General features: G+C 44.3%; 1 protein-coding gene across 1 annotated transcript; it reads left to right on the forward strand.

Moving 5' to 3' along the window:
* The first annotated feature begins 89 nt into the window (after positions 1-89).
* On the forward strand, positions 90-14,759 carry LOC119864283. The gene is made up of 3 exons (XM_038564309.1): positions 90-345; positions 9,985-10,150; positions 14,644-14,759. The coding sequence occupies exons 1-3, from the start codon at positions 191-193 to the stop codon at positions 14,647-14,649; spliced, it is 327 nt and encodes a 108-aa protein (XP_038420237.1). The 5' UTR covers positions 90-190; the 3' UTR covers positions 14,650-14,759.

Genomic DNA, 14,759 nt, shown 5'->3' on the forward strand with positions numbered 1-14,759 from the left:
AGGGCTGAACCTCCAGCGAGCTCAGCTTCCGGGACGGGCGGCCGGCGGGCGGCGGAAGTGGCGCTCGGCGGGGAAGGCGCGCGCACGGCCTCTCGCTCGGGAACTGCAAGCCCCAGCGTGCACTGCGAGCCCCAGCGTGCACTGCGAGGCCCAGCGTGCACTGCGAGGACCCGCGGAGCCTGGGAGGAGGATGCTCGTGGTGCGGCGGTCTGCGGGCCAGTGTCTGGGACCGGACTTCAGACCCGCACTTATCGCTGGAGCCTCCGGCTTTGCGTTCTCCTCCTCCACACTGAGCGACGTCCGTCTGCCCGCTGCCATGTTTGAGAAAGAAAAGGAAAGTGCTCTGTAAGTCGCGGCGGGCTTTGTTTCTGCAGAGCCCTCTGTCCTCCCTCGGGTGCCAGCAGCCCGGGTCCCACCCCTCCTGGGCCCCAGTACTGCGCCGCCACAGTGTTCTCAACCCCAGCACCTTTGCCTCACCCCCGTTGGGCCATGTATGAAGATGCTTTCTTTCTTTGGAGAAGGTGTCGTGGTGCCACCTGGCATCTGCTGGGTGGAGGCTTAGCCGTGCTGCTAACTACCCTGTGCTGCATAGGACAGGTCCCCCACCAGCTCCTCACACACACACACACACAAATATCCGTCCGAAATGGCAATATCGCCGCCCGCCGTGGAGAAACTAGGCAGTCGCTTTACCCTGTGAGCCAGGGCTGCCATTACCTGTACAAGAAGGTTGAATCTAGAAGAGGTGTTCATACACAAATGCTCATTGCAACATGAATGGTAGCAGGCAAGCGATGGGACCAGCCTAGATGTCCATCAGTCGATGGTTGGATAAAGAAAATGTGGTAAGCCAAACCGTGGGAGAGCCATCCAACCTTGAAGAAGAAAAGCGCTGTCGTCTGCCAAGACACAGGTGAACCCTTAAGGACATTATGCCAAGTGAAATGAGCCAGTCGCAGGAAGACCAACGCTCAGTGATTTTGCTTATGAGACGTATCTAAAGCAGTCAAACTCTTAAGACGCAGAACGTGCAGGGGTGGTTGCCAGGGGCTGAGGACAGGAGGGGAAAAAGGAGATTACGCTCCATATAGTTTCCATTTTGCAAGATGGAAAAGCTGTAGGAGCGATCCTGGAGACCCGGGATCGAGTCCCACGTCGGGCTCCCGGTGCATGGAGCCTGCTTCTCCCTCTGCCTGTGTCTCTGCCTCTCTCTCTCTCTCTGTGACTATCATAAATGAATAAAAATTTAAATAAATAAATAAAATAAAATCCACCGTGATCCATTTTTCTGTGTATCTTTTTTTCTGTACTGAAGGACAATTGAGATATAAAAATGTACATTTAAAAATGCTTGGGCAGCCCAGGTACCTCAGCGGTTTAGCGCCACCTTCGGCCCAGGGTGTGATCCTGGAGACCCAGGATCGAGTCCCACGTCGGGCTCCCTGCATGGAGCCTGCTTCTCCCTCTGCCTGTGTCTCTGCTTCTCTCTCTGTATCTCTCATGAATAAATAAATAAAATCTTTATAAAAAAAAATGCTTAAGATCGGGCATCTGGATGGCTCAGACAGTCAAGCATCTATCTGCCTTCGGCTCGGGTCATGATCCCGGGATCCTAGGATTGAGCCCGTGTCAGGCTCCCTGCTCAGCGGAGCCGGCTTCTCCCTCTGCCTCTAACCCTTCCCCTGGTCGTTTTCTCTTTCTCTTTCTCTAATAAAATCTTTTTTAAAAAATGGTTAGGGTGGGAATCTCTGGGTGGCTCAGTGGTTTGGCACCTGCCTTTGGCCCAGGGCGTGATCCTGGAGTCCCGGGATCGAGTCCCACGTCAGGCTCCCTGCATGGAGCCTGCTTCTCCCCCTGCCTGTGTCTCTGCCTCTCTCTGTGTGTCTTTCATGAATAAATAAATAAAATCTTCTTAAAAAATGGTTAGGATGATAACTTTTATATTTTGGCCAAGACTGAAAGAAAAGTTAAACTTTTCTTCCACTTCCTATGTTTCTGTAGCACTGCTTTCCTCTGACCCTCCTCCTACCCAGTCTAGTTTCACTGCCTTCTTTCACAGGGGAATAACAACTACCCTCAACCCCCAATGCTTTGTTGGCCCCCAAGTGTCTCTTACTTGGCCCCCCTTCAGATGTTCCTCACTGCCCCAGTTTCAACACCCCTCCCCCTCCCAGTCACATTAAAGCAAACTGAGAGGCAGGAATGTGGAAGTGTGTGAACAGAGAAGACTTATTCTACTCCACCCAACCCTAGAGGCCTGTATCTCTGCTGGAACACTGCCCTATGGAGTTAAACATTGGGAGGAACAGCTACCGAATCTCACCTCCAAGCTACCATTTCCTGAATGCAGCATTTGTTCTGGGCACTTTTCCAGCCTTTATCTCCTCACCACAAGCTACAGAGTTTATCTCTGTTTTAACTGATGAAAAAAGAGGATAAGTAACCTGTCGAAATACCGTAGCTAAAGAACTGGAACCAAACCTCGCATCTCTTGTCTCCACTTTAGAAAGAATTATTTAAGGGCAGATGTGAGAAAAGTGATTTATTTAAATGCCTTCAAATCAGATAAAGACTACCCTGCCAACAATGAATTAGACTTACTCTTGAGTTTTACCTGAATTATCAGCCCATATCTACAATGCACAGCCAAAAATAACTTCCAGAGGGCTCCTGGCTGGTTCAGTCAACAGAACATGCAAGTCTTGATTTGGGGATCCTGAGTTTGAACCCCACGTTAGATGTAGTAGAGATTACTTAAACTTTTTTAAAGAAAGATTTTATCTATTTATTCATGAGAGAGAGAGACACACACACACACAGGCAGAGGGAGAAGCAGGCTCCATGCAGGGAGCCCGACGTGGGACTGGATCCCGGGTTCCCAGGACCATGCTCTGGGCTGAAGGCAGTGCTAAACCACTGAGCCACCGGGGCTGCCCTTAAATAAATAAACTTTTAAAAATTCCCCTACAAAATCAGCTGCTTCTCTTAATTCAATATAATAACTTTTTGTGTGGCCGCAAAAAGTGTTCCAGACACTGTGCTAAGGACACAGCAATGAGCCTAGGCAGATGTGACCCTGCTCTCACTAAGTTTACTGCATGGTGGACTATATTTATATCGTTAAAATGTTCGGGCATTAGAGTTGGATTTCTGACAGTGAAATAAAGTAGAAGTCACAGGTAGAGATTAGCATGAAGAAACCTGTGATGGAATGTTCTGGAAAGCAATGAGGAAGCCTCCTCTCAGATGAGTGCTGCAGCCCCCCTCCCCCCCCCCCCCCCCACTGCAAGATCCTTTGGAGACAAAGGCAGTGCCTGAAATGTGGATTTCCTGTGAGATTAGGAAACTTAATATCTGCCCCACAGAGGAAACCAGTAGTTCCAGGTCTCTAGAGCAAAAATGGGAAGTCCAGAGGTCTGCAACAATACTCTTCAAATAGTTTTGTTCTAGCATCCATTAAGACAATTTTAAAATCTACACACACATTTTTAAAATTGACCTTCAAATTATTTTCCTCATTTAAATGGTTGTAAAAGATGTAATTTCCTAAAACTCCTGGATCGCTCTTTCAAATGTATCTAATGACATCAAAATGCCATAGCAATTTAAAATCCACCAGGATCTGGGATGCCTGGGTGGTGCAGCGGTTTGGCGCCTGCCTTTGGCCCAGGGCGTGATCCTGGTGACCCGGGATCGAGTCCCACATTGGGCCCCCGGTGCATGGGGCCTGCTTCTCCCTCTGCCTGTGTCTCTGCCTCTCTCTCTCTATGACTATCATAAATGAATAAAAATTAAAAAAAAAAAAAAATCCACCATGATCCATTTTTCTGTGTATCTTTTTTCTGTACTGAAGGACAATTGCGAAATAAAAATTATATATATTTCAGGTGTACATGACATTTGATATTTACACACTGAGATAATCACAACCAATCAAATTAACATATGCCACGCCTCAGTTACTTTTTCTTTTGTTATTTATTTTTTCTTCTTTCTTTTTTTAAAGTGATAAAGATACTTAAATCTACCCTCTTAGCAAATTTCAAGTACATAATACAGTATCGCTATCTATATTCCTATAACTATACATTAGATCTCTAGTACTTAACCATCTTGCATAACTGAAACTTTGTTGAACAACACCTCACCCTTTCTTTTTCCACAGCCTCTAGAAACCACCATTCTACTCTCTACTTCTATGTGTTTGCCTATTTTAGATTCTATATATAGGTAGATCATGCAGAATTTGTCCTTCTGTGTCTTATTTCATTTAGTGTAATGTCCTCCGGGCTTCATTCAAGTAGTTAGAAATGCCTAAATTTCCTTCCTTTTTTATTTTTTTAATATTTTTATATTTTAATTTATTTATGAACTTACTTATTCATGAGAGAGACACAGAGAGGGGCAGAGACATAGGCAGAGGAACAGGCAGGCTCAATCCCAGCACCCCAGGATCATGACCTGAACCAAAGGCAGACACTTCACCACTGAGCCACCCAGGCGTCCCCATTATTGCCATTTTAAAAGAACAAACTATGCATAAATTAGTGCAAGAATTTGACATTTTTAAGAGAAAGCAGCCTGTTTTAGTAGCAGTATAGCCCTGTGATCCTAATTTAAAACATATAATTAAATACCTTAGATTCATATTTTTAAGCTGAAATCCCACTAAATCTACATACCAGAATTGGATTATTTAAGAGAACTTAAGATTCACCATCAACCAAGATGGCCTTAAACATTCCCCTTCAGCTTGATTAAACTTTAGGCTGCTTCTTGGCTGTAGATCCTGTTCTCTCCTTCCTTAGAACAGTTTCTTTAGAAAACTTGGAATGGTAAATTCTTTTTCTGCCCCTTTGAAATATATGTAAATCTCTTTAAAAAGCGTCTTGCCAGTTTTACAACCTAGGAATGTCTTCCTCAAGGATTTAGGAACCATCCCTTCCAAAATATAACAGACCTGAGCCATCCAGGCACCCCATGACCTCATGCATTCCCAACCCATCAGCAAGACTTTCTCTGTAATAAGTTGGAAGCTCAATGCCATTAGGCCGTGATTCATTCATCTCCCATACTGATTCCATGAGTAGGATAACCTTAGGATTACATGTGGCTTCTATCGTGCTTCAGAGAAAGATTACATACGATTACATCCAGGCGAATTCTGGTTGCGCAAGACAGTGGTTCCTCATTACTAAACCCTCACTGAGAGAGCATCTGGTTATTTCACTCTGTGCCTTGCTTATCGGAGAGGCTGCACAGATAGCATAAAAGGATTTTAGTCTGGTGAGGTTTATTCTTCAGTATAAGTGAATAGACAGACTCTCTTTTATTCACCTTTCTTTGCATGCTTTTTTACTTAGAATGGATGAGTCTCTCAGCCATCATTATCATAGAGCAACAACAAAAAAGAGTGAGCTTTTTGAGACCTCCACACAGAGGCTCCCCAAATAAAGCACACAGCACAGAGAACTTCTCTACCAGCTGATGTAAAGGAACAGGACAGAATTAGCCCTCCTGGGATGCCTGAGTGGCTCAGGGCATGATCCTGGAGTCCTAGGATCGAGTCCCACATCGGGCATGGAGCCTGCTTCTCCCTCTGCCTATATCTCTGCCTCTGTGTATGTGAGTCTCTCATGAATAAATAATAAAATCTTAAAAAAAAAAAAAGAATTAGCCTTCCTGTCTTAAACAATGGTAGAAATGGACCTCCAAGTATGAGGCATTTCTTTTTAGGCCTTGGACCGCAGGAAGAGCCAGAGTGTAATTGCCAAGGTAAGGAAATACCGGGGGTTGAGCTCCTGGACTGTTTGGTCTCTCTATCCTATGGATGGTGGTGCAGAGAGCTGGAGCCCCGCTAAGCTGAGGATGCAGACTTCAGACCCACGGCAGCTGAGGGGATTGGAATCCTTGAGACAGAGGAGTGCTCAGTGCAGGTATACCAGTTGGATAACAAGATTGCTGGTAGTGTGATGTTTAAAGTTGGGGTTGTAAGTTCAAGCCCCACGCGGAGTGTAGAAATTACTTAAAATCCTCATAAACAAGAACAAAAAAGGGCAAATGCATGAGGTCTGCCATACTCCCTCTATCCATCTCCACCTAAGAGAAAACCTTCCCTGTGGAACAGGGAATACTTGAAATTTGATGACTATCACTCACTCTACCCTGGGAGAGCCCTGCAATAGGGAATGCCAGCATTTGCCTCTCGGACTTTCCTTCTGTTTTGCTTGGGTGGCTTTGCATATCTTTGCTCCAACAAGTATCTTAGAGTTGAGCTCACAACCCTATGTCCTTCATTTCAAGATCCACAAGGAACACATTGCCGTAGCTCCAACTATTGAGGATCTCGAGTGCATTAATTCTTTGTTCCATTCTAAGTCTTCATCTCTTTTACAGAGTATCTTGTCTGGATCTAGACTGTTCTACCTCCTTTGTACCCTGAGGGTACAGCCCTAGCTTCTGCTGGCAGTAGGAGATGCTATATAAGGAATTCCTATTCAGGATGACTAGTTGGACCACATTCCTTCCAACCAATGATTCTGAAATACTAAATTCATAGGTCTTGTTCACATTTTGAAATGGCACAGGTCATTGGCTACTTGGAAGAAAAGGCAAAGTCATTTGGTTCTGCAAAATCAAAGTATATTTAACAACTGGGAGGTGGTTGGCAGAGAAAGCTCTGCGTCAACCCTGTGTCAGTTTGCTGGGGTCCCACAGAGTGGCTTTGATGATCAAAATGTAATGTCTCACCTCTCTGGGGGCCAGAGTGCAAGATCAAGGCATCGGCAGGGCCGGTCTCTCCTGAGGGGGCTGTGAAAGAGAATTCGTGCCATTCTTCTAGCTAGTGGTGGTTTGCCGGCAGTCTTTGGGTTATCTCAGTCTCTGCCTTCAGGTTCTACGGTGTGCTCCCTGTGTGCTTGCCTTCTTAGGTCACAAGGCGGTGTCTGAGACATCTTCCCACAACCGAAGTTCCAGGGGGAGGCCAACTGACGTTGGGTGCTATCTTTCTTTTGCTGCCAACCGTAAATGGCAGTTCCCAGCACTTAGAAGGTCTTTTTTTTTTTTCAAAGATATTATTTATTTATTCATGAGAGACAGAGAGAGAGAGAGAGAGAGAGAGAGGCAGAGACACAGGCAGAGGGAGAAGCAGGCTGCGTGCAGGGAGCCTGATGTGGGGACTAGATGCCCATCCAGGTCTCCAGGATCACGCCCTGGGCCAAAGGTGGCGCTAAACTGCTGAGCCACCCAGGCTGCCCCCAGGATGTCTTCAGAGGTAGGTGGCCTCCAGGTAGCCGAATGAAGCTGCAAGGTCGTGTGGTGGGCAAAAAGCCCAGAGCCCCGCTGCGTGACTTCAGGTGTCACCAGCCCCATCTGCAAAGTGAAGGGAGTGAAACAGGCGGCTTCGTAAGGTCCCTCCAGCTTGTAAGGCTAATTCTTAGAGCACCTGGGGGAATCGGGTTCTCTGAATTTAGAGAGGAACTCCCTGCTGCGTGTCCACTAGGAGGCAGTAAATGTCTGCGTTTGGATGTGCGGCCCTTTGACCACTCCTTGCCTACTTGATATCAGTTCACCTAAAAAGAAAAAAGAAGGTCGGATAAGGAATCTCTTTTTAGTTTTCCCCTCAATACTACTCTGAAATGGTAACTTATAAGTCACGGCCATGCCAGGCAATAAGAAAAACTGCGTGTTTTCTTGCTTTCTGCATCAGTCTGAATTTCCCCAGAATTTATCTGGGTGGCTCAGTCAAGACTCTTGATTTCCACTCAGGTCATGATCTCAGGGTACTGGGATGGAGCCCTGCCTCAGGCAGGAGGGTCCACACTCAGCAGGGATCTGCTTGAGATTCTCCCACTCCCTCTGCCCCCGGCCCCACTCATGCGCTCTCTCTCTCAAATAAATAAGTAAATAAATTTTTTTTTAATCTTAAAAAACAAGCAAACAAACAAAACTGACCTCTCACCCATAAAGAGCCATCTCTTTCTCTTAATGTGATGAGCTTGGAGATCACGGACTTGTCAAGTAACAGATTTTCGGACCTGAAAAGGAAGAGTTCTTTGCAGTTGAAGAACAGATCAGAGCGGTGAGTGGCTAGTTCAAGGTCACGTGGCAAGTAAGTGATGCGGCCAGGACTAGAAACCATCAAAATCAGCTTTCTCTGCTGTTATAAGATGTGATCATCTGACCAGTGATCTCTGCTCCCCATGGTGGTTGAATTTTGCATTGAATTTTGCTTGGTAGGTTGCCTTTTTTTTTTTTTTTTTTTTTGTTAAATAGACTTTATTCTTTTAGAGCATTTTTAGGTGCACAGCAAAATTAAGTAGAAGGTACAGGGATTTTTCCATACACCCTCTGGCGCCATGCATGACTAGTAGCCTTCTGTTGTCACTTCACTGATACCCCTCACTAGAGTGGTACATTTGTGATAACTGCTGAACCTGCATTAGGGTTCACTCTTGCTGTTGTGCAGTCTATGGATTTTTTAAAAAGATTTTATTTATCTATTCATGAGAGACACAGGGTGGGGGGGCAGAGACAGAGGCAGAGGGAAAAGCAGGCTCCATGCAGGGAGCCTGATGTGGGACTCGATTCCGGGACTCCTGGGATCATGCCCTAAGCCAAAGGCAGACACTCAACCGCTGAGCCACCCAGGTGCCCCCAGTCCATGGATTTAGACAAATTTGAGTCTCATACAGAGTAGCAGTTTCATTTGCCCCCAAATCCTTTGTGCTTTGCCTTTTCATCCCTCCTTGTGTTCACCCCTGGCAACCACTGATCCTTTTAGTGTCTGTAAGCTTTTGCCTTTTCCAGATTGTCACAGAGTTGAACTCATCCAGCACCTAGTAATATTAGTGCCTTGATAGCTCATTTCTTTTCTTTTAAAGATTTATTATTTTTTTTTTTACCTTAAAGAGAGAAAGAGAAAGAGAGAGAGAGAATGCTCCTGAGCAGGGGGAGGGGCAGGGAAAGAGGAAGAGGGAGAGAAATAGAGTCCCGCTCAGCTTGGAGCCCATCATGGGGCTCAATCCCATGACCCTGAGATCATGACCTGAGCTGAAATCAAGAGTCAAATGCTGGGCAGCCCAGGTGGCTCAGCGGTTTAGCGCCGCCTCCAGCCCAGGGCCTGATCCTGGAGACCAGGGATCGAGTCCCACATCGGCCTCCCGCCATGGAGCCTGTTTCTCTCTCTGTCTGTGCCTCTCTCTCTCTCTCTCTCTGTCTCTCATGAGTAAATAAAATCTTTAAAAAAAAAAAAAAAAGAGTCAAATGCTTAACTGACTGAGCCACCCAGGCTAACAAGATAGCTTGTTTCTTTTTAGTGTTGAATAGCATTCCATAGTGGAGGTGTATCCATTTATTTATGCATTCACTTGCTGGAGAATATGGCAGTTGCTTCTAGTAGGTTGACTTTTGAATGTGCAGAAATGTATTATTCAAAACCTTTCTGGGGATCCCTGGAAGGCTCTGCGGTTTAGTACCTGCCTTCGGCCCAGGGCGTTGCCCTGGAGTCTTGGGATTGAGTCCCATGTTAGGCTCCCTGCATGGAGCCTGCTTCTCCCTCTGCCTGTGTCTCTGCCGCTCTCTCTCTCTCTCTCTCTCATGAATAAATAAATAAAATCTTTAAAAAACAAAAACAGAAACAAAACCTTCCTCATCAGAAAGAGCTTTAGTCACATCCCATTAAATCCATTATGTCAAATTAAAGCTCTGGTGAAATCCATTAAAACAGTGGTTCTCTGGACTTTTGGGATGCCACAAAGCAGTAAAATTAATAAAAAATGTTTGGTCATCTACAGTGGGTTAATTTTACTGTGCAAATATGCCTGTTTAATTTTAAGTCTCTTATTGTGATCCATTATTATAAAAGAGAAGACATTTTAACTAAAAAAGTAGAGGGTACTCGATCTCCAAATACATCACAATGAGAAAAATACATTCCTGTGTGAAAAACTCTTGCATTGTTCTTATTTGTCTCATTTTGCACAGATCACTAAAATCCTTGTCTCCCACTGAAGCCAGCCTACAGATCAACCTTGGGAACCACCGCCTTAAGGAATCAGCCAATGTTACACAAGTCCCTCTACAAAAGAGCCCTTCTGCCTATGAATGGCTCCCTTCAAGAGCCACGGAGGCTGACCACATTTCCGAGCGGGTAAGAGAAAACAGTGAGGGTGGGAAAGTATGTCTTCTAAAGCTGAATTTAGGAAGAACTTTCTGGGAGAAGATTTGTAAATTCTATTTCTGTATGATAAAACGCTCTTGGGACCTAAAACCATTTCCTTCTGTGGATGCAAACACTCTGGATCAGTAAGATCTGGGTTGCATCCTAGAACAAGGGTGTAGACTGCTGTGTGGACCCCTCACACTCACCTTCGGCAACAAATTGAGAAAGCAAGATTCCTTCTTTTATTTACTCAGTGGCTTTTTGGCAGACTGTCTAATCCCAGTCCACAGTTTTAAAGGATGCCATCAGGTTGCCGACAATAGCCACTTGGATAATGCTAGAACTTCTTTTTAAACAAGGTTCCAGTTTTGCAAACCAATGTTCTTCACAGCAATTTTTCACTCCACCTTCTCTGTCCCTTACATTATATTATCTGAGAAAAGATATACTTAAAAAAAAAAAAGCAAAAACAAAAACAAAAAACCTTTATCCCCTTGTGGGATTTACTAGATACATACAAGTCAAAGTATAATTCCTATCGTCCCTTTTGGTCATAAGACTGTGCCCATGTGCCTTTCTTCTTCTAAGAGGAGTAAAACCAATCTAGAACTCTTCCTGGATGGTAGGGGTGTTTGGGGTGCTCCCTAGGCACTGTGTGTTCCTAAGAAAACTAGGAACTCTGGAGGCTGTCTGCAGGAAAACAGATAACCCTAACTGCTTGGAATGTAGAGAGGTTCTTGCCATGTCATCTCTCCTGGACTTGAAGTTATGCACAAAAATCTCCTTTCCTCAGAAAAGCTGAAAGAAAATATTCTAGGTGTGAAGCTGGGGATGCAAGCCCCTGCAGACCCCACAATTTAGACATTGGACTCCTCGCTGCCTCTGAGCAATCAACTAGCCCTTAATCACTGTTAAAGAAACAAGAAAAATTGCCTCAGGAAATAACCTGAAGTTACCTCCTCAGAAATCCATGGGATGCTGTTCTGCCTGAGATGGCAAACATAATGTGCAGTGTTTGCGAGAAAAAAAAAAAAATAGTGATTTGCAGCTTAGTAACAGTCATAGGATGTAGACTTCTGCATTTGTACTCTCTCTTCGAGATGAGGTCGCAAGTGCAAACCACCCAGAATGTCTTGCAGTTCCCAGTCCCCTAAAGCGGAACAGCCAGGTCTCTAAAGCAGAACAGCCCCCTCACTATAAGTACACTGAAACCTTGTGCCAGGCACAAGGTGATCAAGAAAGGAAAACCTACAGCTGACTCAATCCCTAATCAATCAGCATGATCCAAAATGCTTACCCTGAAATTTCACCCTTTAAGAACCCCTGTTTGGGATCCCTGGGTGGCGCAGCGGTTTGGCGCCTGCCTTTGGCCCGGGTCGCGATCCTGGAGACCTAGGATCGAATCCCACGTTGGGTTCCCGGTGCATGGAGCCTGCTTCTCCCTCTGCCTGTGTCTCTGCCTCTCTGTCTCTCTCTGTGTGACTATCATGAATAAATAAATAAAATCTTTAAAAAAAATAAATAAATAAAAATTAAAAAAAAAAAAAAAACCCTGTTTGAAAGCCACTGGGGCATTTGAGACTTTTAACCATGAGTTCCCCATTCTCCTGGGTGGTGCCCCAGCAATAAATAGCCTATCTTTCCTCACTGCAAAATCTTGGTGTCAGTTTTTATTGACTTGCTGCACATCGAGGGGACACACTCTCCTTTGGTTTGGCTACAGGTAGGCTGAAGGGGAAGAAGGTGAAATAATGTAGAAAAATACTGCAGGATTCTAAAGTCTCTACTATTATATTAAGCTCTGGTGGGTTCATGTGGTTTTCTCCAAAAGTAAGTATAGATTACTGGCAAAGCCTTTTTCACTAGGGAAAGCTCTGAGGCTCTTTGGAATGTTCTAGAGTCCTCTAGGAGAATGTTATGGATAGTTCCACTGATCCTGCAATTTATCCTTTCATCACCGTAAGAGTTGTGATGTTTCCCCTCTAGATGTTTACATAATTAAAAGAGTCTTCAAAATAAAGTAGGAGCTGCTGGCTGGCTCAGTCAGAGGAGTGTGTGACTCCTGATCTTAGAGTCATGAGCTTCAGCCCCACATTGGGTGTAGAGATTACTAAAAATAAATAAATAAACTTCAAAATAAAACAGAATGTAAAAGAAAATGTCAAAATAATATATCCTCATTAGAGAAACCTTGAAAATAGAGAACTAGAGGGTAATCACCAGACTCTCACCACCTAATGGCACCGTGGCTATATTTCTTCCTATGACTCTGTGTATGTCTTTCAAACACAGCTGTAACCAGGGTGTGCTAACAACCTTGTGTTCTTTTGGTACTTTTATGCATATGTGTTTTAGCTTGCTACCATTTCATGAGTCTCAGTTTTCTGGGCTATGAAATCCCTTCTTGTGGGTGGCACATTTTAGCTAACTACTCCCTTTAATGAGTTTGAGGACAATGTGATTTTTATTTTGTTGTTACCAACTGGAAATCTATGAAAGTATCCATTTTGCCAAGCGGTGCCTATGTTAGCCATTGTTATATTTCAAAATCTTTTTTTTTTATTTTTTATTTGTTTATGATAGTCACAGAGAGAGAGAGAGGCAGAGACACAGGCAGAGGGAGAAGCAGGCTCCATGCACCGGGAGCCCGACGTGGGATTCGATCCCGGGTCTCCAGGATCGCGCTCTGGGCCAAAGGCAGGCGCCAAACTGCTGCGCCACCCAGGGATCCCTCAAAATCTTTCTTAATTGAATAGATACAAATAGCAGCTCATCTTTATATCTATTTCTTTTGTTTACAGTGAAATTAAACAGTTTTGCCCAGTCTTTCACTCTACCTTCTATTTTGGTGACATCCTGGTTAAGTCCTTTGGGCAGAACCAATTAGAATGATGTTTCCTACTGATGACCATTTAGAGATGACCAGTAAATGTTCAAAGGGGGAGTGTTCTGCAGAGCAGAGAGCTAAAATAGTCCATTGTGATGATTGAATACTCTATTGTAGTTATAAGTAGGTGAAATGTCATGTAAAAATGAAAGACTAGAACTTCCCTCTTCGTTCTCAGGATAGTTGTAATTTGGTTCAGCACACATATTTGACACTCAGCACCTGTGATCTACCTGTGACTCGAGCTGTTGTTTCTGTCTAACTCCTCCTACAGTCAGTGAAGACCAGAAAGCAATTGCATAGAACGCTATTGATCTAGGGCTCCTTAGAATAAAGGATTCACACATCACATTCAAAGACTCCAAATATGTGAGCTTAGATCCTTTCCTACCACTGCTGAAATATCCTGCCTCTTGTTTAAAGACTGTCTGACTGGTTTTACCACTTTGCTGCTTTCTTTGCACCCTGTCAGTCACAGCACCATAAATTCTTTTGTGGATCATTTACATTTGTTTTATGCCACTAACACCTGTTACATATATTATGGGCATTACTCATTGAATGTTGGTGTTGTAATAGGGTGTTATAAGCACTCTATTTGGTAGTTACTATTATGCCCATTTTACAAATGGGGCATTGAGTCCCAAAGACAAAAGCCAGCTTGCTCTGGCCTGAGAAGAGGCACCAGGGGGGAGCAGCATGGACGTGAAATCACATCCCTCTGATTCCAGAGCCACCACAGTAAGTTACCACAAACCTGCAGTTTAGCCCTAGAGGCTATGAATAAAAGCACTCTGCTCTTAAATCTCAGGCAATATGGCCTAACATTTGTACATAGTAGATGTTTATTAGAAACCCCACTGACCAAAAAGGGGGTTACCCACGTAAAAGATTCTATGTCTCCAAATTAGGCCATTCCTCTGCCTCTCTACAAATTCTAAGCTCGCTTACCTGAACATTATTGGGGGTGCAGTGGATTAGAGCATTTAAAAAATCTTTGTAATGACCTGAATGACGTCAGAATTGTTGATCTGAAGGCCCTTTATTACTGAAAAGCCAATAAGCTGTGGATAAACTATGTAGTGAGAAATCTCCATCTTCTGGTCTCAGAACCGGTTCCCTGTCTGAAACTGACACCTCTGGCTCTTGTCTGTGGGTGTCATGGCCTCCCACTACATTTTTATACACTTGGCAAAGGAACCACCTTTTCATGCGTGGGCCTTAAAATATCTGTTGATCTTACTCACAAAAGGCCTCCAAGGTAGGGACACGTGTCTCTTCTCTAAGAAAGTACAAATTATAATGTTGGTCTTCTCCCAAACACTAGCAGCACCTCAGCATCCTAGAAACACCTAGAACTACTTGGAACCACTTCATTTATCTCTTCAGTCAAATTTTAAAAACTTACTGTAAACTCTGATCATTTTATTAGGTTAATTTCACCTGAAATAAACTCATAACCTAATTACTGATTTTGTTGATGGCCTTAGTATTACATTTTGCCGGGGTTTTATAATGTTGGTTTAGGGACTAGGTTCAGAGTTTATTGTATGTTTGTTTCTTCTCATTTCTCTCACTCTGTGCTCACTTCTAGTCTTAAACGGTTTTTCACTTGCCTCACTTCCAACCTCAATGGCTCCCGTCTGGAACAGACTGTAATTATGACAGTTGGGCATGGCTGCCCCATGAATGACTAATGATGATGCAGGT

Source organism: Canis lupus, chromosome 18, assembly GCF_011100685.1.
Source record: "Canis lupus familiaris isolate Mischka breed German Shepherd chromosome 18, alternate assembly UU_Cfam_GSD_1.0, whole genome shotgun sequence".
NCBI lineage: Eukaryota > Metazoa > Chordata > Mammalia > Carnivora > Canidae > Canis > Canis lupus.

Excerpts from the sequence above, each read along its gene's own strand:
- LOC119864283 (XM_038564309.1), top strand. The coding sequence starts at position 191 with ATGCTCGTGGTGCGGCGGTCTGCGGGCCAGTGTCTGGGACCGGACTTC. Across the intron at positions 346-9,984 it reads AAAGAAAAGGAAAGTGCTCT|ATCACTAAAATCCTTGTCTC; the intron begins GTAAGTCGCGGC and ends CATTTTGCACAG.